The following is a 24,416-nucleotide window of genomic DNA, read 5'->3' on the forward strand; positions in this document are numbered from 1 at the left end:
CACGGTGTTACGAGTCTCCAGCTGAAGAATTTAATGAAACAAATGAAAACGAAGCCGAACATAAAAGTACAGCAACTGGAGAAAGAAAAGCAATCGAATGTAACGATAATGACCGACACTCGATCAAAGAAACACAAACGGATTATGGAGGGATAAACATAGTAACACAACAACCGCCAAATTTGTTGTGACAAAGCAGCGGGTGTCCCGGGGTACGGGTAGCGCCGTGCGGGACACCACGTCTCCCGAAGCCCCGGTGGCGACGCCCTTCCTTCACGGGGCCCTCTCTCGCCGACACTCGTCTTCCCTCGTTGGTGCGAGCTAAACGCCCGGGGTGTTTACCGATGCTGCAGTGCTTTTCTTTCGCTTTTCTTTCGCTTTTCTTTCGTCCAGTTCGCCGCTGTACGTCTTTTGTCACGCCTCGTTCCCTCCGTGCACCCGTTATACACAGTGCTGTACCTCACTTAGCAGATAGCATTTTTTGGATGATATGTGTATTAGTGACATTTCATATCCTACAAAGGCTTCCGAGCCATGCTCTCTTCAGTTAATAAATAATAATAATAATAATAATAATAATAATAATAATAATAATAATAATAATAATAATAATAATAATTAATTGTGGATTGAATGAGCTGGGTGATTTTATGGGTGGTGATTGGGACGAGTTGTCTCCATAAATATTGTCTACATTCCTGATTTAATCAGAGTCTGGACATTTCTGTCCAATTTTTCCAGACACTCATAATCCAGCCGTTCCATAGATGTGTAGGCGCTTTAAGTGGAGGGAGTTTCACAGCTCTGTAACCCATTCCTCATGTCCTATGCACATGGCTCCCTTCCGTCTCATGCCTTCACTGTGAAGTCATCCCCTCCCCACCCGGGAGAGAGCGTACCGATACATTACCTCCCTCTGTCGCTCCGCAAGCGGCTTTGCAGTGCATTAGCCGCGGCGTCTCGGGTGCCGACTCATTTGAGAAGTAGAGGAGAGGTTGCCGGGGGCGATGACAGAACGAGGTGTTCATCATGTGCGCGCTGCAGCTGACTCAAATCCGCGTTGGAGAAGAGCGCTGGCCCTCCTGAGAATACTGCGGATATTGCGAGGTGAAAGGTCTTCCAGCATGTGCGCAAAGGATAAAGTTACCAGGGGAAAAAAAAAAAAAGCTGGCGAGGATTGTTGACCCAGAGCTAGAGGAAGAGTTCTCGGGTCAGCCCGGCAGGCCAGAGTTTTGGGATAAGCCCGGTAGGCCATAGTTCTGGGATCGGCCCAGTAGGCCATAGTTCTGGGATTAGCCCAGCAGACCTACAGCAATGCTGCCCACTGTTACTTCTGGAGATCAAGCCATCTGAAACATCCCTTCTTGATCTAAAACTTCCATCTGAATCTAAAAAACCAAGCTGAAATGTACTCAAAAGACACTGAGCACCCTTATTAGAAACACTTCATAGGTATATTGTAACAGTCTACAACCGGCCTGTTACCATAAAGGACTTCATCAGATGTACATTTCTGGCTGGAGGCTTTACTGATGGACAATCCCCTCAACACTGCAACAGCGCTGTGCCCAATAAATACCAGCTCAACGTTCAAACCATGTCACTACGATATCAGTGTTGAGCACAGTCTACCACTGGAATAGTACTACGTCAGCAGCAGTCCTGTGATCAGAAACTGACCAGTGATGGGCAGCGTAGACAGTGGCTAATGAATTGAACATGCCACCAACTGCAGTGTGTAAGCATACATTCATAAAATGCACTTACAATGTACATGTGTCTAATAAAGAGGCCAGTAACTGTAGTTGCAAAGGCCTTGAAAGTGTATCTCAGACATTCCAAGACACACAGAAAACAAGACATGCAGATCAGGCTCCACTCTAAAATCTCCAGAAAGGAGCAAAAAATTTCCTGGAAGAGAGTCAGGCACTCATCACAGAGATAAAATGTGGGGTTGGGAACAAAGCAAATAGAACTAAATAGTCTCTCTTCTTAATGGTTCACAGTATTGCAATAAATTCACTAAAGACTTTTTGCTGGACTTATAAGCACAAAACCACACTAAAGCATCTGAGAATTTTAGAATCACAGAAAATGTCCAAAAGAAAGAGAGCGCTGGCACCACACAATCTTGAACACTAGGGGGAGCCATCGCTAAGGACAAACAGCACATTTTTGTTATATGTAGGAAACCACCCCATCCTTACGGACATTTTGATGTTCCACGAAGCTTTAATAACTTTTATTATATAAAAACATATATTTTGTATCAGTTCTGATAAATAAATTAGAACAGCTAGAAACAGCTACAGCAAGAGTGACAATGTCATGGCATATACGCCGTGTGTTTGGTATGCCCTGTCTGTTGATGGTAAAATGCTTTTTTAATTCCTCTAATTCCTTCCTATTCTTTTGATTCTCAGTTATACTCTTGTTATACTCTATTTATAGTTACACCCTCAATTCATTGTATTGATTCTGTCTCTTCATGTCCTGAAATGTTAGAACATTGTTATCACATTGAGACTTGCAGAGTTCTTATTTTGTGAGATTTTGGTGATTGCTTCCATAGATAGCGGTTCTGGAAAAATGATGAGGTCTACTATAGGTTGGTAGTGTTAGTCTGATTTACATATAATAAAATGATAATAATATCTTCTCTATCAGTTATCAGTTGTGCTATGTGGGAAAAGGTGTAGAGCAAAGTATTGGGTTAGAAGGAGTAGATAGACTGATACATACACAAAAAAGATTGGAACCCACAAGAGAAAGGGTTAAGGTATAATGTCTGACAGTACATGGCAAAGGGAGATATTCAACATGACACTTAACCTGCACTCTTGACCATCAGAACACTGGATATGTGATTGTCGCACACACACACACACACACACACACACACACACACACACACACACACACACACACACACACACACACACACACATGATTTTTAATGGTTTAATCAAGGATTTCAGAATGGCAGAGGGGTAATTCACCCATGTCTGATAAAAAAAAGTCTATCCAGACCAACAAAAATGTCCTGCATTCAGATGGACAGAGATTAATAATACAGAATAAATTCAACACTGCAAGTGCTAATTCAGCACTGTTTGTTTGCAGTATTTAAGCACAAAACACCAAAACAGCCAACACTCTAGGAAATAAATAAAGCTGTGGTTTCCTTGACTTTTCTTTTAATAAACAGTGTAGATGAAACATACAGCATTTGGTGGTTCTCGTTGATATTGAAAGATTATATGTGAAAGGGTCATCTACATGGTATAATCTTTTTTTTTAAAGTGCAGAGTTGCATATCCCCAGAACAACATCAATAAATTTACCCAATAATTAACATAAAATACACCTACAAGTCAGTTCCCTTCCAAAATTGCTTTTTTAATTTAGGTTTAGCCTGGACTGCAAGTTGGTCTTCATCACCTAGATGGTGCTGTCTGGCATTGGAAACTGGCACTAGAGCTGCTTGAGTCTGGGTTTCAGTCAGATCTCATTATTTAAACATGCAACTTTCTGGGGAAAAAAAAGCAGTGCAATAAGACCATTTGTAATAATTATAGAACGAATAAATAGTGTAATCATCTACTCTTGAATATTCATATTGGTTTTTTTTTATTTTAGATTGTAAATATAACAACCTTTCTCACATCATGTTTTGAAATAGAATACATTTTAATTATTCTGCTTCTTGACAAGATTCTGATTTTAGTATTTTAGTGGATTTCAATGACCCAAGCTATCTTTTTAATATAGGCCCATCTGGGAAAAAAAATGTTTTTATATTTTTGCATAACTTCTCAGAATGAACTAAACATACACGCAATCCCGAACTGTTCGCAGATTCCTACAAGGAAAATCATACTCTAAAATTATTATTAATAACAATAATAATAATAATACTTATTATTATTATTATTATCATCATCATCATCATCATTTGAATATTGTGCCGCTTCTCCGACTTAAAGCTACACTGGCATTTTCACCTTCTGCTTGACAGCTGCAAATCACAGTTTCTCGTGATGCGAATGGTGACATAGTTTGTCATAGCATCCTAAAAGTAACTTTCACCGTTACACTGATCCAGAGGAGCACCTGATTTTGCCCAGACTGGGACCATGTACCTGCACAGCCCTTTACTGTAACATTCTACTCTCCATCGCTGATGTCAATAAGGGACGAACTATTTTTCAATGTTTGAGCAAGCTTGATTTCCCTTTACATTTTGTTCAGTGTTATGATGCCTGATTACAAAATCGTACATAAATCTTTTTAAGAGTATGAGTCCTGACTCCACTTCGGAAAAGTTTTCTATATTGTCCGTATTGTGTGCTGTCAACACGCGCCCTTTCGTGTTAATCAATTTTTGATTTCTGGAAATTTGTCATAATTTAAAAATAATGATACTGACACCAGAAATTACATTGCGACGATTTTCAGATAAATCTATACCACGCGGATAAAAGCCCCGTGAATGCAGGCAGTTGCATATCCCCAGAGCTGCAAAACTGTCACGTTATCCGTTATCCCACGTCCCTGATCCCAGAAGTAACTTTACATTCATCTCAGTATACTGTCATTGAGTTTTGTCAAATTTTATAATGTAATTTTTCACCCAAAAATGTAAAAAAATATTGCCGAGCCTTACTGATTCGACTACCAGATGAAATGTGACTTGTCTTATATTAGCTTTCATATGATCTTGGATGTTTTTGTATATACACAACCAAATGCATGAGATAGAATACGTCAAACTTTTCTGGACCTTTTTTTTTTTACAAGTTTGGGGAAAACGCACATTAGCATTTAAACTTTCTACTCAAACCAGACAAGCCGCGTCCATAAAACATAAAGGTTTCATATCATTTAATGACTAAATGCGTACGAACTAATGATACAGGCTGTAGGGCATGGCCCGCTGGCAGGCTATCCTATTACATATAATGCTATATCAGAAAATGCTATTTCCAGAAGTGATGCTTAGCTACATAACGGAAAACCACGAATGCAAAAAAAATAAAAAATAGATCCGACCTGGCGTTATATACCAACGCACCTACATTATTTGTATTCTAAATGAGGCTTCGATACAAAAGCGACTGAACCCGCAATGAAACTTCAAACTTTTCTGTGTGTCGCGCAGTCGGGTTCTCTAGCCCGGCCCATCTGGAGTAGCAAATGGTTGAACTCACTGGGGAAGTGAAGGGAGCGAGAAGCCAAAGTGGGGGGAGGTAGGGAGGGGGCTCGGATTGAAAACAGATCAGCCAGGGAATCTCAAAGCTGAACGTCTACCGTACGAGCGTCAGTCGAAACTCTGCATGGGTTTTTATTCTTCTGTTCGTGACTATAACACCAAACAAATGTTTTCGTTGGCGAAAGCCGAGTTGTTCGAAAAGTCGATTCAATGATATATAAAGCGATGGATCAAAAAAGTTGAGCAGGCTCGCAAACTTTGCGCGAACTTTCTGAATGATTTGTGAGCGACGGAGCGACGGAATGCCTAACTAGCGTTCTGTCCAGAGTTTTGCGGAGTTTTGTAGGCTGCGTTTAGATGGATTGTCGTGTCATGCTCGAAAGGATGTGCGTCTTGTCATTTCTGGACCGAAAAAGTTTCCTTTGAAAAATATTCGAATCGTCTTGGAAGACACGCTGAATCAGGAGACCTCGGGTCACGACAGGACTACCGTTGTCGCAGACGTAAGTGTATTGGCTATATATCACGATTAAGATGTTTCCGCTGCGTGTTACCACAACGGTATTAGGCTACCACCGGGCACTTTTCCTTTCTTTCTTTCTTTCTTTCTTTCTTTCTTTCTTTCTTTCTTTCTTTCTTTCTTTCTTTCTTTCTTTCTTTCTTATCCCTTTGCACTTGAACTGTTCATGCAAGCTAATCAGCGATCGAATTTGTCTCGCAAATTAAAAAAAACAACAACTTCATTTATTGACCCATTTGTATTACATTGTTACTACTGGGCTAAAACGAAATAGAGAATGTAAAATAGGCTGAGATAAGTCGATAAACTTATGAGGATATGAGCTGGTTTTAAACTCTTGTTTGCACTTTCAACTGACTTCACGTTGGAATTTCAAACATTTTGCCTGCAACTTGATCCATATGGGGCTAGATCTGATCAGAAAGTCGTAAGGCGCCAATCCCATTAAAGGGCTCAAATACAGGGGATTTAAGACGGATTCGTAATATTTATGCGATGCATTTTGGCTAGGAAGATATATCTGCGGATTAGATTTTAGAAGAAGATTAATGATAGGCTGTTATCTAATGTGTGTTTGATTACAGATTTGAGAACAGGCATAATGATTGTCAACGGGACAGTTTCACTTTTAAATCAACTTTCAGTTTTAATTTGAATATATTAAAAAGCATGCTTTATTAGGACTTTATGGACTAGTTATGAATAATTAGGATTACAAAATACACAAAAAGATCAACTTTAATACACAAGCTTCCTAGTTATTAACTTTGAGTGCATTTTTATTAATATAAATGTATGCATATTTGTATGCATATTTAGTTTGTTAATAGTCAATAGAGGAGTGTCAACTGGCGTGATCTCTAGTTTTCTGAGGCGCTCAGGCTGTTGAAAGTTGAAAGGCCCGGTGTTTGCTCTCCAAGCTGAAACACCGTCGCAGTCTTAGTGGCTTTTCTTCCGTTTACTGTAGGTTTATGCGGAAATGCGTGGAATAAATATGAGTAATCAGGCTCATGTTTTGTTTATGGCACTTGTACATACGGCTTTTGTGTTATCTTTCTATATATCGCACGATGAAAAAGAGAAAATAAAACTGGGCAATTCATTGGAAGAGAACGAAAGAGTTGTGTGCTCAGAAACTTAGCTGACAAGGAGGCAGAACAAGCAGAAAAAGCAGGAAAAACCTCTAATTGGCCCATTTAAATCCTAGAGGAAGAGGCGAAAGGAGTTGGTGGGAGTGATTTTTTTTTTAATGCGAGGACCCGGCCACATGCATTAGCATAAGAAAAAAGTTTTAGTGCATTTGCTATTGTCCGCTATGAAGAGTTCCAGCAGTCAGGCTGAAGAGGCTGAAAGGATGTAAAAGAACGACGGACCATTCAGATTATTCAGGCCCGGTGGAGCTTGCGGTCATCGGCCTCCAAATCGCATGACAGGCATGCCCCTTTCATCTCACCCGGAGCCTTTAGCCTGCCATTTTCACACGTCCCGTTCTCAGTCAACCCTTCAGTGATCGGCTCTTTTCTTCTGCGCCCATTGGTGGCGAATTTAATGAACCAAACGCCGCGAAAGGAGGAGAACTGTCTCTTAAAACATCGAGAGAATCACGGCGATAGCGGAGCACGGCATGGAGGAAGTCGAGCGGTTGGGGTAGACGATGAAATGTGCGTAAAACTCCCCGCAGAGACGAATGAGAAGTTAAAACAAGAAAGACGCTCCCTTCGTTAACACACCTCAGCACTCTGCCATCTAATCCATTCTTGTTGCTTGGTATCAGAAGCTATAAAGTCAGGTTCCCCTTGATAATAAGAGTGTTTTTTTAAGATGTCAGAGGTGCCAAGCACAAAAGAGATAAAAAGCTCTATAAAAAGAGAAAAGGGTTATATGCAAAATGTGTGTGTGTGTGTGTGTGTGTGTGTGTGTGTGTGTGTGTAGTAAGGAAAGTTTTTTTTTATAGTCCAGTTAATAATAATAATAATAATAATAATAATAATGGTCATTTTTTAAATCTTTCCCATATGTATCTGTGTACCTTAATAGAGTATTTAACCATTGGTTAATCTCTTAACACGCATGTAAAAGTAATAACACTTATTAAACTGATTTTTTGACTACTCTCCCCGTTCTCCTTTCTAGTCTCCTCTTCCAAATATTTGTAAGTGATAGAGCCTTCAGTACTGGTCTGCAGGGGACCATCTCTTTCTCTCTCTCTCTCTCTCTCTCTCTCTCTCTCTCTCTCTCTCTCTCTCTCACTCTCTTTCTCTCCACTTTTTCTACTAAGACCACAAGCACAATGGCCTTTCTCACTGGAGTATATGAAGGCAGTCCTCCCAATATGTGCAGGAATCTGAGGGGATTCGACCCCTGGAGAAGTCATTCCATTGTGGTGTCTCAATGGAAGCACTGACCCCTGGGAATCTATGTTATGTTATACCAAGCTGATTTTGGACAAATGGGATGCAGAAACATCTCAGGTTTCATTGTTTCTCCTGCCATATTGGCTTAATTACCTACAAAGACTGATGTAAGGGTGAATAATAGTTTACATTGTTCACAAACTGAATATTGACTGATTTTATTCTGCCATGGAACTGTAATGCGCTCATCAGAATTAACACTTATTTATGGTAGATACCTTTCTCCCCTTTTTAACAGAAAGACATCAGTATTATATATGTTTCCCCAAAGGGCAAATGTGTAATTGCCTCCATAAACTAGCGAACCAGCGGAACACTAATATTTTTGTTTTCTTGTCTGCCCTGAGAAATCTAGCTGCCAGTTGAGAGCAATTTGTCCCCAGGCAATTTCTGTGGTCAGCATCTTTTCTAGTCTCTCTGGATCCCCTCTCCATCGGCTGGCCTTGGTGGGAGGGGTACACTGCTCACTACAACCCTCAGGATTCCTGGCTTGTGACCACATGGGACAGTGTGGGACTGCTCATCAGAGAGAAGTAGATTAAGCCCATATGGGACACTGGATATCGTGTAAGATCAGGGCGTCGCAGTACCCGTGTGTGTCAAGGCACATGTTTGCGTTAGGAAAAGCGGTTGATTAGGAAATATTACACCTTGGGTTAAAACAGGAAATGGAATGGAATGATACACTGTGAACACACATCAGAACCTAAAAGTAAGGGAAAAGATGTCAGTTTTGTTATTAACGATGACTTTTGAACATGTTATGAGTCTGCATTCCAGGAATATGTTTCTGCAGGCCAGAATGTGTAGTACATTTTGAAAGGATGTTAAAGATGTTAAAGTTAGCAGCTTTACATGCAGAGCTCCCAGAAAAAAAGCCAAGCTTTTTACTGACCAAGGGCGAAGGGCGTGTTACGAAAAGATGGTTGTGAAATTTGTTCTTCTCATGTTTGGAGGAGAAACTTTGGCATGAACTTTGGACCCTGTGGAACTAAATATTTTTCAGCATCATGTAAATCGCGTAACTGTCTGGGCTTCACACAGACTCAATCTAAGGCTCCTTTTCACGCAACCAGTCAGAGGCTTATGTGGATATCTGGTGGATTCATGTGTCAGCAAAACACATATTAGTTTAGATGTGTCAGCCTTGTGATACTTATTTCCAAAATAATATTTACATTTAGCTGACACTTTTATTCATAGCAACTTGCAATTATGACTGAATCCAATTTGAGCAATTGAGCGTTAAGGGTATTGCTCAGAAGCCCAACAGTGGCAACCTCACAGTGCTCGAATTGGCAAACTTCAGATTCTTAGTGAAGTACCTTAACCACTGAGCTACGACCGCCAACTGGCCAGTTAAAATTATTTACATTCTAAAAAGGATTATTTCCTTCCTTAAGATGAAAGCCTAGATTGATTAAAATGTATTAATATTTATTTTAGTGAATGTTCAGCACCTCAGTGTAAACTTACAAGCCACTGCATTAGAAAGACCTTGTAGGTGTACAGAGTGTTTATCTCTGCTTTTGTCATTCCCAGTTGGTCTTAACCATCCTCTTACCCCTAATTCAGCAGCAGAGTGAGATTTAAATGAACAGTCAGCCCCAGGCACCAAGCAAGAGCATGAACCCAGACATGAGGAGAGGCCCTCATCGAGCAGAGACAATAAGGCATCAAGCACCGTCTAATTACACTGAATGAAATCAGAGAGGCCCTGTCTCATGAAAGGGCATCATGCACCAAGAGACGCATCAAAATCAAAGGATCTGCATGCCACCAGGGGCAACAGAAACTCGCTTTGCACTGAAATGTGATGGGTATCCATAGCACCTCTTGGCATGCTTTGATTCGGGACTTAATTAATTCCTGGAGGGATGGTGTAACCAGATGATCCTCTTCCAACCCTTAAAGAACTTCTGACAGCGGCAAGCCATGGGCCTGTACACAGCAATGCAAACGTATCTTCATCACTTTCCCCGCAGATAGACTAGTACAAACATTCACCGGTTGCAGCGTTCACCCCCTGCACCTCCCCCAACCCCCGCCGCACCCCGGATGACTCACGAGAGATCGAGGGATGGGCTGTCTGGCACCGCGCGAAGCAGCTCGGGATACGGCATCGCAGCGGGAGCTGTGTGTTTACATTACCAAGACTGAGCTGCTGTTGAAGAGGAGTCTCTGCTGGGGCTGCATGGTCCTCGATGACTTATTTTTCTGGGCAGCGGAGTGGGGCAGTTCTTCGCAGGGCGTGTTCTTCATTAGCTTCGTAAGGCAGAGCCGAGAGATTCTGAAGAACAGCCAAGCCACAGACTCCTAACCGGCAGACTAGAGGACGAGGCGTACATGTGATGCCTTGAATAACAGCTCCGTGCGTTAGCCGACTGCATTCAAATGCACTCCTGACAATCAGGCGTGGGGTCGGGGCCCAGCCGAGGGATCTGGGTCTCTCTATCCCTGAGAAAGGGATGGCTATCGGGCAGCCATGCTTGTGTTCTTCATCTTCCGAACACTTGGAACTTTGAATTAATACAGTGGCCTGCAAAATCCTCTCCTGGGCCATTATCTTGTCTGTGTCCGGCTGTGGTAGTTTTTAAGTGAATTCAGCTGGGTAGCCATGTTACAGTTATGCATGCTAAGTTTAAGGTAAGGTCAAGCCTGAAGCAGGTGGCTGGATAAATCATACTGACATTTTGCTCCAGTAAACGCCTGGTCCCAGGGGTGTACAAGAAGAATTTCAGCAGCAGAATGCAGGAGGGAGGAATGGCTTTGTGTTTTCATCTACTTTGTAGTACAGAGTTTGTAATACAGCAGCCAGACAACTGTTTGTACGGAGGTGTGGCCCAGAGATTACAGCATATGCAGAAGGTTGAGTCTAGCCTAACACAGCAGACCTCTGACGCTGACATGGATCCCACAGTAATTGAACTGTTACCTCCAGTGTGTAGCAAAAGCCTTGAGTCAGCATTCAGAAAACAGAGAAGGCAAAAAGTAAGAAAAGCTATGCTTGATTGCCAGCTTTCCATGTGCGGATGAGACAACGTCTGATTAGGAGGTTTGCTCCCAATCTGGTATCTCTTAAAATGCCTTTCAGAGAGCTGCACAATGGACCATCTTGAGCTGACAGCAACCTCTTAAAAGTGGAGTCTAGTGTGTGGTTAAGCAGTTGACTGGCCTCTTCAGTCCTCGAACACAGACCCGGGAGGACGTTTACAGCACTGCCTGGCTGTTAAACCACAAGTGTCTCTTAACAGCACCATTTGGTCGCTGGATCAAAGGTGACCGTCTAAAGAAAGCATCCATTGCAGGGGCACAGCAGTTAAAGCAATAGAAAGTTCCCCAAAGGGCTTGCCTTTAAAGCCGTGCCTGGAGGCCCAGACAACGCACAAGTTTTCAGCAGAGGGTCCACGCCATGTAACCTCGTGAAAGAGCCGCGTTTGGCGCATTTGAGCGGTGATCATTCTAGAGGCTGATTCCTTGAGACAGCACGGATCCTCCCATAAGGGATTCTCCCCCTGAAGTTTAGCAAGGGCTATAGTCGCAACATCTGTTTGACATTGGCTAAAGCCAAGGAGATCGCCAACAGGATATTGCACTTACCAGCAGGGGGTGTGATCCCAGCCACGGGGCCTCGCTCCTGCCCCAACCCCCACTCCTCCTTTAGAGCCAGGTCCGTATGACTGCCCCCCCCCCCCCCCGCATTCTCTCGCCAAGGGGGCCTACATGAATCCACTGGCGTCCTTTTGGCTCAGCGATCCACACAAGAGCCAGAATGGCCACCCCCCACCCCCCACCCCCAGTCACCTTGTAAATCTTTGTATGTCATGAAGATGTCTTCATGTCCAGGATTCACTCCTCAAATTTAGTGTCATCATATTAGGAGAACTGTTTGCCCGGAATTTAGTGGGGTTAATGTCTTGATAGACTCTGGCCCTTTCTGTAAGAGACACAAGAAGAAAATGCTCTGGGTGCTTGACAAGTGCAAATGCCTGTCATGTTTTAGAGTCATTTCCTTCTATTCGGCTAGGACTATAATAATTCAATGACAAGAAATAGATTTCAAGCTTCTTTCATTAGTCTGACATGCACATCTTTGGAGGCATTCAGCTTGACAACAGTCCCTATTACCCGAGAGTCTTCAAAACAGGATTAGAAAGGTATTCATAGCTGTATTGATTAATGTAACACTTGTGCTGTCATGCTAAAGTTGAAGTTTTTTTTTCCCCCATCCAGTACATATGTAAATATCATTAACCCTACTTATGCACCAAAACAGAGAGCTTTGCTCCGAGTCAACAGTGCTGTCTGAATGATCACACCAGACGCGGGCCAAGAGGCAGGGAGAGGGAGAGGACTCAGTGTGTTCTCCAGGACTTCACTGTGTGACCTTTCAGCGTTCTGTCAGAGCCATTTGTTTGGCCGGCAGCGCTGCTCCGTAATTACTCAGCGTGATGGGTTGCGGGTTGCTGTAAGTAATCCTGCGTGATGAGCCAAACGGCTCTCCGGAAAGCTCAGTGCACCTGGAATACACAGCCATTCGTTTCAGCAGACGTGGCGCGCGCTTCTTTCCCACCCCCTCTCCCCTTGTTACCCCGGACGGGTCGGATTTAAGGAATCGGGCTCCCTGTGCACTCCCTTTCAGCAAAAGATGCTAATTTTGAACTGTACAGCACAAGGCTATTTTCATTGCACATTAAACATATGTGACATGTTTTGAATGATCACAACTACCTGCTCATAAAGTATGCAACCATAATGAACATTTGTGCATGGCTTCTCTTGCATATCTCTTTGGGCTTGAGCATGAATAATGTTTTGAAACTCAGCCTAGCTCATGGGTTGCTAAGTTAAATTTTCCAAATTTGTACTCTTGGAGTTCCCTTTTCTTGCCATGCTCTGTTCAAACAGAATGAAAGCTAATCCAAGGCATCGCCACTGAACCCCTGCAAAACTCAAAGTAAAATAACAGGACCCACATGATCTGTGTAGTATGTGGATTCTCTCCAGTTTGCTGTCTGGCTATTGCTGGATCTAGATCGTCTTGATCTAACAGGCAAACCCATTACCACTGGTTCATATATGGGACTTACTTTTACCAATGTTAAACAGACCATATGCTGCCAAGTTAATATTTAAACAGTGTAAACAATCAAACAGTGTAAATAATCAAAATATTCAAATATCATTATTTTGATAATGTTCTTAATAAGGCTAAAGGATATCAGTGTAATGGCATGAACTCCCCTTGTATCTCGCAGTGCTTCACAACTAACAGCTGGCTTTTGTCAGGAAATAATGGACAGCGTTTTCACACAGGAAATGGGCCGAACTTCACGAGGGGCTCCACTCTCAGTCTCGGCGGGGTGGGTTATCTCCATAATGCTACAACTGTCTACCTGAGAATGAAACACTGCTAACCCCACAGGGCTGCAGCAAGGAGACATGTTAGCAGAGTGTCCATCGCTGTGCCCTCCTGACCGGACGTGCACTCCGGGGAGGCCGCTTGCGCGCTGACCCATTTCGTGGTGTTTACCACTAATCTCCGAGCCTTCTAAGTCAGCTTTCCTCATCCAACATTTTTATTTCCGCCCTGGCTGCGTGCTGGGGGTCCCACCTGTACAACATCTCAACAGTGGAAGGAGAAAGAGAGATTCTCAGTGCTATTTAGAGCCTTTAATTGAGTTGCCTCTTCGATTTCTGTTTGCATTCTACTCAGTGTTCATTTATAGCTTCTTCTTTGGGGGGGGCGCTAAAGCCTTCTTGGAGCGGGCGGGGGGGGGGGGTGAACATAAGTAGTAAACCTATGCAGAGAGAATGAGGTGTTAAAACAAACATGTCATTGATTTCAACACAATGGGGCCTTGAATGGAAGAGATTTAAGTTCAAAAGTTGTTGTTCTCCTCAATTACCTTCCTCTAAGACCTTCTATTGTTAGTTATCATACCCAGCTGAATGGCCATTTGCGTGTGTACACTAAAGCCAGTGGTAGTTGACAAAGGAGGGCCGGGGTTAACTGCTGTGTACGGACCCTTGCTGCTCACCGGGCTCTTTTTTTAAGATACGCTGGCAATCGTTTGAGCTCGGCTAAAACCGAGTAGCTGGTTCCTTTCCTTTTGTTGGAGCCATACGAGGATTTTACACCTGTGTGCTATTCACTGGTTCAGCATGACACCACCTCGAATGGAATGAGAAATCACTTGTGCTCCGGCGTAATGCCCACCACGCTGAAACCCGTAGCGGCACTCATGGTGGGGCGTTCGGGCAGCGTTTGAGCGCACTGATCAGTGACCCAATGCGGGCGCGCTTGTTATGCGACGTGAATGACAGCTGTTATTTCACCGAGCATAATTAGCAATCCGGGGTCTTCAGCGTGACTGTGTGCGACTAATGAGAGCTCCATTCCGGGGGGGGTGGGGGGCAGGACGTGGGCACGATACTCGCGAGGCACATCCGTCTTCACAACACCCAACCGACGGACGAGAACACCCCCCCCTGCACCTGTTAAGCGTCTTCAAAGGGAGCCAGCCGCCTCAGCCGCCGCCGATGATCCAAAGAGCACACAGGCCTGTCCGTCAGGCCCTTTCACGCCTCTTTCACGTATTCAAGGGCCTGAAAAAATAGAGCCACGATTTGGGTGCCTCAGGCCATATTACGCTGAATGGCCTGTGTGAACTGCAGTTGGGGTGAGAATAGGAGGTGGTTATAGATTGCTGTTTGAATCCGAGCCTTACATTCCTCACTCTTTGTGTGCATTATGCTCTTTGACCATTTAAGCGATCGAGTGAAAATATATTCGCACAAAACGTTTTTTCATGTCTTGTGTCAGGGGTTGAATCAGGCATATTTTCATGGTCTGTTGCATATCAGGTGTTGTTGTAGATTTGAATAGCACAATGTCTGACTCCACTTCTATTAGATTTCTTGGTGAGGTTTTTCGCATAAAGAACACCCTCAGCAAAAGCCTGCGTAATCATCGGGATGAATGCGGACTAAAACATCGACACGGTTTTTTGTTTTGGAGCACACTTTCGTCACGTCGGTAACCACTTTCATACAAAAAGATTTTTGGAATGTCTCATCACATGTCATTCCAACATGTGATCGTATTCAGAATTACATTTAGTTCCGTGACACAGCCTAACCCCAAATCTGTTCGTTTTAAGTTTCCATGTCCACGGTAGCAGCTTTCGTGGACAGATCCCTGCAGAGCATTCATCTGACCTCTGACGGGCATCACCAAGTGAGTTGCACGGTTCTGATCAGGGATTAGCCCTTCTTTGTCCTGCCTCCTGCCTCTTCATCCTCCCAGTCTTCCTCCCGAGCCCCTGGCGTCTAACCGTTGATGGAAAATGACAAAAAGATTGCCTCTTGCCACCTCTGCTCTCATTGCCATCTGTCTGTTTGCTCTTTGACACCTGTATTAGCCAATGTCGTGCGCCCTCCTGTGGCACTGGGGTGGACCCGGGATGACCCCATGCGGTCTCCAGCTTTGTGGGCGTAGGCTGGGACAGGGGTTAGCGAGGGGACAGAATCCTGTTTGATTTGGGAAGCGTTAGATGGTGGGCATCTATTGGCTGATGTGAATCATCCAGCAGGACATAACATATTGTTTGTGGAAGAATGTCTGCAGTATTCATATCCGATCATCAGTTTCAGCTGAGCACTTTCTGACCGTGGATTCGAAACTCCTTTTTTATTTTCCACTGCGGTTGCATTCTGCAGTACATATTGTTCCGTTCATTAGATATGATGTAATTGTCGGTTAAATGACAGCTCGAGAGCGGCGTCATCTTGAAGGCCTGCCAACAGTTGGAGTCAAGAACCTCACAAGGGAGATTATAAGGAGTGATAATGTTATTGTAATGCATGAAAAACGATCAAAGTGACAACGGGGTCCCATAAACACATCTCTGGATCTGACAAGTGTGTTGCTGTGTAGGACTGAGCTGGCCGCGAGCCCCTCTTTGTTCCACGCTGTTCGGGAGGCCACCGCCGGGTCCGTAGCCGTTACAGAGTGGAACGAGGTGCACGGAGCTGAGACGCTCCGTCTCCGAAGGCCATGGCAGGGCCGAGGGTGCCAGCGATGGGGGAGCGTGAGCAGCAGTCTTGGCCGAGCAAAAAGTGAAACAGATGCCATTGAGTCGCACATCGTCCCCTTAATCGGCTTACCTTGAGTGGGGGGGGGGGGGGGGGGTTTGAGATGGCTGAGTGAGTAAATGAATAAAGCCATCGTAGATGTGGCCGCCAGGACAAGGTGAGAGTCCTACAGCATGGAGCGGCAGTGCTCGCGTGCCATTTGGTCTCTGTGGCCTGTATGACTTGAGCTTGAGGTCTTGAGGTGGAGAATTCTTCTACCGCTTCAAGATACATACACACGCGCACACACACACACACACACACACACACATACATATGTGTGTGTGTGTGTGTGTGTGTGTGTGTGTGTGTGTGTGTGTGTGTGTGTGTGTGTGTGTATCTTGAAGAGATAGAAGAATTCTCCACCAAAATATATATATATATGAGAGAGAGAGAGAGAGCGAGAGAGAGAGAGAGAGAGAGAGAGAGAGAGAGAAAGAGAGAGCGAGAGAAAGAGAGATTTAAAATTGTAGTAAAGTACACAGAGTTTCCAGAGAAACAGAATGTTTTGGACAGAGGTCCTTCATCAGCCATTAAATGTGTGTGTGTGTGTGTGTGTGTGTGTGTGTGTGTGTGTGTGTGTGTGTGTGTGTGTGTGTGTGTGTGTGTGTGCATGTATTCTTGACACAGTCCATTTTCGTACATTTTTTTATGTGTACATACATGTATACACATATATACATGCATACATACATTACATAGATATACACATTACGTGCCTGAATTTTTACAGCCATTAAGATCAGTAAGGTCAGTAAGAGAAATGGTATCAAATCTACATACTATGTGGCACAAGGTCTTATAGATTTTAATAACTGATGTGGTTCTGCTTATTTCCAGTGGCGCAGGAACTTTGGTTGACCAGCGTGCACAGTATGACTGGCGTGTCTTCACACAGTAAAAGAGAGAAGCGCAGTGGCAGAATCGGTTTAGAAGGCTGCTCGTCTGAGAAATCTTGCACACAGCGCCCTCTTTTGGGCAACACGTGCAGTGGCATCCCCATTACCTAGAGACGGACGGTGTACTCTTTTACATCATGGCATTTAGCAGATGCTCTTGTCCAGAGCAGACGTTGTATTCATGGCATTCAGTACAATAACTACACATTAATGTTATTTTTGTAGAAATGCCTATAATGTAGGTCTTGTATCACTTTACACAGAATTATAGCTACAGGTTCAGCTTAGATGCCAGAGTGCCCAGCATTCTGCTTTCTCAGTTCACACTAGCTCAAGATGTTTCTAGAAGGTTCTTCCTGACTGACCTTCATCTTTCTCCATATTTCTTTGCTTGTCCCACACAGAATCGGCCAGAATGGAGACAGGCGCTGCCGAGAAGAAGGACTGTAAAACCACCAGCCTGGATGGCAGTGGCTTCAGCGACCTGCCCAAAAAGCCCTCGCCGACGCTCCTGACCAGAGGTACGGCTATCGCTCCCTCTCTCTCTCTCTTCCGTCTCTCCCTCTGTCTCTCCCGTCTCTCTCTCGCTTTCTCCCTCTCAGACTTCAGGAACTTCCATGCTTCCATGCAGTAAACTTTCTTTTTACTGGTGTTTTGCTCCGTCTGGCTCTGTTTTACTTTCATCGCCGCGACGTGTTGTGTGCTGTACAAAAGTTAAAGACCGGTCAGACGGTACATTTGATCAGGGGTGTCCTCGCGTGCCCTTGTGCGTGACCCCAGCAGAGCACAGCAGCATTCTCTACATTATACCCAGGCAAGTCTTCACACGACATCAGTGGCAAAGTCAACAGATAGGGCCCGCGCATCAAAATATGTTCATGAAATATACATCTCAGAGATAAAGCTCCAATCCAAGGAGAGAAAATTCACACTCACACACTTCACTGTAATCGTGCCCTCATGAGGTACTGGCTAATCCCCTCCCCCCCACCCTTCAGAGTCAAAGGTGAAGCGCAGTCAAGCCCTGACAGGAATCCTAACACGGCTCCCAGCATTCCCTGGTCACTACCGCTGGGAGTGTAACCCGCACGCGGCCAAGACATCACCGCAAACTTCTCGCACAAACAGGCGTCAGCGGAACACGGCGAGGGCACTGCGTTCAAATTGAGTCTGAAGTTACACGGGCACCATCCCAGGGGAGAGGCGTTGGGGAAAGGGTGGAAAAGGAGAAAGATCGGGGGGGGGGGGCATGTTTCAAACATGTCTGCAGGAGAGTGATGAAAGCGAGGAATAATGAGGCCAAAAGACCTTGTTCTTACCTCCAGAGTATAAACGCTATAAATTAGTCAAAATGGCCGCCTGAGCAGTGGACGACAGTGCCCCTGTGAGATCGACAGAGATGCCAGTCGAGGGCTTCCTTTGAAATGGAAATATTACTTGTGTAGTTTTGGCACTTTTACATATTAATGGTTTGGTGGCCTGCTATAATAAAGGCAAAAATGCTTTAAGAATACATTTAAAAATGGTTAAAGAAACAAGTTGAATTGGACCACATGGAGGAAACATAATTGTTTACCCAACACGGTAACACTTATAAACATTGTTGATTGTGTAATGTAATGTTCAATGTTCTATATGCTGGAAGGACATGAGGTTGTATTTTTAGACACAGCAGTGTAATGATCATGGCATGGCAAACTGTTGTTTTTTGGGGGGGTTTTCCGCATGTGCTCACAGAAATGGACTTTTGGAAATTTTTTGACTTGTACACCATTCTTCTCTTGAACTTCAAACCAAGGATCTAAATCTGCGTTTGACCCATTATATAATGTCATTCATGTCCAGAAAAACAATGCCAATTACATAATCTATGTTTGTTACATATTTTAGATAATATCCATAGCACATGATGAAAATATCAATGTTTGACAAAGGCAAGCAGTAACTTCAACTTGAAACTACACCATGCTTCTGGGCACCTCCTCCTGTGTGGCACGCGAGGTTGTGGAGAGCCTGAGAGCATGGCGAGATGTTTTAAACATGTCTGCAGGAGAGTGTTGAAAGCTACGTATAATGAGGCTGAAAGACCTTGTTCTTACCTCCAGAGTATAAAAAATTATAAATTAGTCAAGATGGCAGCGTGAGCAGTGGACGACATGAGATGGACAGAGATTTTAGTCTGGGGCTACTTTTTTCCAACAATGGAAAAACTGTTGTATCTGGGTGCACATTTTTACAGTTTAATGATGGAGTTTGCTGGCCTGCCATTAAAAAAAATGGTCATTGTCAAAAATAAAATGGTCAGACCTGAAGCACTTTTAGAATGATCATCCATCTAAATATCTTGAGACTTCTAAAAATTAAAAATGACTCACAGGTTCCTACATGAGCTCAAACACCCATTTTAAAATCATAATTCACTTGTGTCACTATTTATTTGTAATGATGATTAGTACATCTTGGATAATATTGGGCAAAAAAATGATTCCTTTACTGGCCTCTCAATCATATTAACTTATTAAAGGCTTGATTGCAAGATTTCATAGAAGTATATTAACCAATACATTACTTTTTACAGTGACTGTCTTGTTTACAAAAGAGTTTGTTTTCACTCTTAGCTAATGGTTACTAAAATCTGATCACTCCCAGAACCGATATCCTAATATGACCTGGCCTTCCCACTGAGTCTCAGTGGCCCTGCTAAATGACGTCGGTTCAGACCCAGCTTCTGAGGTCAGGTGTTTAAGCGGAGTCGGGGGTCTCTGGTATGGGCAGTGGACAGGTGTGGGCTCAGCCTCCCTTATAGTGCCGCAGAACTTGTTGAATGAACTGAAGAAACGGCGCAAAAAGGGAGCCCAGCGGCGGCGTGGCTGGCTCCCCTCCGCTCCACGTGCTCCCCGGGGTTCTGTGTATTCCTACAGCTGCTCAAGGAGAGGAGAGGAGGACCAGGTGTTTGTGTGTTTAAGCGCTAGTTGGGCGAAAGATATACTTGGCCACCGAGCACTGTAACTCGGGAGGTTCTGAGCTGAGAGAACGAGGGAGGAAATGACATGAAGATTGTAGAGTAAGTTTTTAAAAACTGCGGTGTACGAAGTTGGATTTCTTGATCCTGCATCTTTCGCCAAAAAAAAAAAAAAAAAAACAGATCAAGTGCAAGGTTGCAGTCCTCCATCATATTTCCGAAGAGTAGCCAGGCATTAGAAGTCCTCAGATGTCCCTTGTTTTTCTTAACCCCAATGGCTTCCCTCTCTGGGAGGAAGATCCACTATGCTGTAATCTAAATAAACCGTCAACTCTCCGGTGTCGGCGCCGCGGAGCCGGTACAGCCTGCCCAATGGCGTCTCAGTCCGGAGCACCCGCGCCTCGCCGCTAAAGAGCCTCAGCTGTCCGCTAGCGCGCTGCCGCGACAGGGCAATTACTTATCACAGTAATCCGTATTATTATTCCGGCTCCCAGACGCTGATAAGTGAATATGCAGTATGCGGCGGAGCGGGGCCCTGGAGACGGGGTCCTTGAACCCAGGCACGCATTCCCCAGAGCCAGCAGGCAGGCACATTTAATATACAACCCTGTTACGGGGCTTTATTGTCAGTGTGTGGTTTACAATGGGCCGCGGGGTTGTTGTCACCTAAGTCATGCCCACCTCAGAGTGCAGCTCGACTTCCTTCTATTAAACGCCCTCTGTTTTATACCCCTGTCTAACGTTATTTATTCCTAACAATTTCCTCTCTATCAGAAGACATGGCTAATGCAGACTTTTAATATGTTATTTACACACAAAAAAACCTAAACAATTTTCAGCCCTCGATGTGCGCAGAGGGAGAAAATGAATGGGTCGCCTCTCCCCTCTGCTCCGTTTTATCTGAGTTTAACAATCTGGTTTGCTAATAGAACCATTTATCACGGGGTTGGTCATTTGGTTTATGTTAGCAGGCCAGGTCCCGCTCCCAGAGCTCGCTTTGAAAATGTGAGTGCATATATAATGAAGCCAGTGCAAGTCACGTCGTGCGAAAAGTGAAAACAATACCCGGAGTCAATTACCAAGGGACCAGGTGTCCGCTCCCGTCCGTGCTGCGCTTTAGGTTATGAGAGAGTTTAAAGTGCTACCTCCTGGGCGATTTATTGGGGCAGTGGTCACCTCGGGTCCGCTTTAGCGTCAGCAACGGACAGGCTCCACTCGGCTTCCGCACAGCGCCGTCTGCTGTCCTTCATTAACGAAGCTAAACGAGCGGCCCGATCTCTGCCGACAGCGCGCATCTGTCTGGGGCGGCGAGGGAGAGCTACAGGACCAACTTTCCGAGGGGAATCGTGGCTAGAGCATCTTAAAAAGGCTACATCACCAAATGACCTGAACTGTATCTCCCATACTGAGAACATGAAGTATATACATTGATTTATTGAACTGATAGACATTTCAGTCTGCGTGTTGCTGAAGTTACAGTAAGTCTGATAGCGCTTGGATTCCACATTAAAAATAGAAATATAAGAAATATGAGAAATTTCCTATTATAAAAAATTCAAAAGTGGCTGCCCAGTTCTTGGCCCGTTGTGCTGGCTGACTTTGGGTGGGCGGGGTGGGATGGGCGTTGGCTGGTAATGGCTTAGTTAACTGGGTTTGGTGCCTCATGACATACATCATGGTGAACGTGAGATTGTCGCGCAGGAGCGAGATTGATGGGTCGGCGCAGGGTTTTTGCTGAGTCGGCCCGGCCTCGGGGGAGGGCGTTCGCACTGCGCTAAAGGTTCCAGTGCTGCACTCTGGCCATGTCTCAATACCTCCGTGTGCGTCCAATCACAGTGCTATCGCAGGCGAGTTCGAGCGCATGTGCAGAGACTGACGCTGCTGACGGTGGGATGAGGTGTGGCTGCTTGCATGCTTGTGACTGTGGAGAAAAGATCGATCAGTTTTCTTAAAAACGTCGCTTTGATAGCAAGAGGCCAGCAGACTGTCACTCCTACTGACAAGGAGACCGCAAGCGTTAAAGGAGAGCACCATCATTCTCGGGGAAGGGGAAAAAGCTTTTTTTTTCTTTCTTTCTTTTTTTTTTTTTTAACATGAATCTTTTCAAAGCACTCGTAACAGATTTCACGTTAGCAGCACATACGGGAGAGCGTGTGCATTATTCAAACTTCTCATGCTCCCTTGGCAGAGAGAAAGCGCTGGCTGGATGGCGGAGGGCTTGCTAGTAGTGTAAATAGTTTTTTAAGAGAGGCTGGTTAGCGATAAGGACAGTTTCCTTTATCAACCGGGTGAAGTCGCGGCGGCGACAGTGAGTAATTGACGGAGGAGGGTCGCGCGGCCTGGCGGCGTGGCCCAGGCCGCCACTGGGAGCGCCCCAGGGGTCGGTGAGCTGGCAGAGAAAAATGTGTCCGTAGGAGCTCAGCATCCGCCTCCTCCGACAAAAGGATGGCCACTAATCTTCCTGAGAAGGGAATTTCTCCCTCCTCCTTTACCCAAACCCCCCCATTCACTTCAAACGAGGCTCCTCTCAGGAAAGGTTTACAGGCCTTGAGAGGTCGAGAGAAGAGCCCCCCCCCCCTTTCTCTCGCTCTCTCGCTCCAGCTCTCCTTTTCTGTCTCTCTGTTCCTCTGTTCCTCTGTTCCTCTGTTCCGCTCGCTATTTCCAACTGCACCGTTGGCTGGTTAAAATGTTTAAATTAGAAGTTGGTACAGGGCAGACCAGTGATGGATGTGCTTCAGTTAGCGCACACTCGCTCACCAAGTCTGAGCCTCTTTTTAGTTTTTTGTTTTTTTACAACAGCTAAAACACATTTTCTGAAATTATATATAATTTTCTCAAAACCATAAACACAAATTCAAAAAGTCAATTAACCAAAGTGCATCTCTACATCTCTGTCTGGCAAAAGCTACCAAGCTTAAAATGTCAGCCTTGCTCACAATGAAAATTTGCCTTCAAAACATACACAAATCAATCAAATGCAGTCACTGGACCCTAGTACAGTCAGTTCAGAATGCCATTATCAAAGATGCTAATGATAGCAGTTGTGCAAGGGAAAAAATATCAATATGCAATACATGCCAATATAAGGGGAAATCTGTGTGAATGCAGAAGGATCAAGGCAGTGAAAAATGATGTATAGTACATTTTTAAACTCTTATTTATGTGTTTCAGCAAAAGTACCAATCAAATGTAGAAGTACCATAGGAAGAATCATTTAGACAAAAAAAGTTGATTTATTATGCTACAATGTCCTGGGCCAACTCTGGGCCAAAAAACTTCATCTACATCACATTCTTCTCTGGCCAATAAGTGGAAGGAAACTGAAAAGTGTGATAAACTGACCTTATCGCAACAGCAGGTCACTGGCTGTTTTCTATGCTCTTGTTCAATCAAGATCACTGAGAAATGTCATTAGATGTGCTATGGTGCAGTTTTCTCAATTACTTACATCAGAGACATGTAGGCACTCACCTGAGGCATGACTGAAGAAGGAAAACAAAACTGTCCTAGTAAGGTTTTAGGCCACCAGAAAGAGCTTCAGAGCACCTTGTCATAGATTCTACAAGTCTGGAACTGTACTGGAGGTGTTCTTCCCAAAGGAAGTCTCTCAGTTGGTGACAGAGAGTGTTATCTAACACCTCAGTCCAAAATCTCTCATACGTGTTCAGCTGGGTTGAGATCTTGTGATGCAGAGGCCATAATATATTATTTAAATCATTTAAAATATAATCATTCATATCATATATATTGTATCATTGTCATCATTTTCATCCTCAACAAGCCATTCTGTAGACACTCGACCCTTGTGGGCAGGGGTTGGAAAAGGCTACTTCCAGCATAGAAATTGGGATAGAAATGTCATTACAGGATAATGGTAAAGGTATTGATTTCCAGTGACCCTTCCCTCTAAGGGAATAAACATGTTGCGCTCTCTAGGGGTCAAGCCTTCAGGATGGTTCTGGATCTCATAATTTTCTTCTCACGTTTTGCACTAATGCACAGTGATCACAGCCACTGAAGCTATGCTTTCAATCACAATTTACAACTATTTACTCATCTCTTTCCTGTCCATCTAAATGCAGATGTCATTTTATTCACTGTTTCCATCGAAACGTTATTAGGTAAGCAGCCTTAGTGACTGAAGTTCCTGCCCTTCTATAAAATCACTTAGACCTTCTACTCCAAATCGATCTCAACTGGATCTGCTCAATGTTTTTATCCATACTACTATTTTGAGTGTACAAATTTTTCACTTGTCTACAAGAATCCAGAC

General features: G+C 44.2%; 1 protein-coding gene across 2 annotated transcripts in view; it reads left to right on the forward strand.

Moving 5' to 3' along the window:
* The first annotated feature begins 5,297 nt into the window (after positions 1-5,297).
* Positions 5,298-24,416, forward strand: part of gli2b (GLI family zinc finger 2b) — a 60,104-nt gene continuing 40,985 nt past the window's right edge. For both annotated transcript variants that reach the window (XR_004776850.1, XM_027012992.2), the window contains exons 1-2: positions 5,298-5,715; positions 17,586-17,702. Coding sequence is in view for 1 of the 2 variants with exons in the window: in XM_027012992.2 (XP_026868793.2) it covers positions 17,597-17,702 (106 nt within the window). In the remaining variant the exon portion in view is untranslated. The remainder of the gene's footprint in view (positions 5,716-17,585; positions 17,703-24,416) is intronic.

Source organism: Electrophorus electricus, chromosome 1 (assembly GCF_013358815.1).
Source record: "Electrophorus electricus isolate fEleEle1 chromosome 1, fEleEle1.pri, whole genome shotgun sequence".
Classification (NCBI taxonomy): domain Eukaryota; kingdom Metazoa; phylum Chordata; class Actinopteri; order Gymnotiformes; family Gymnotidae; genus Electrophorus; species Electrophorus electricus.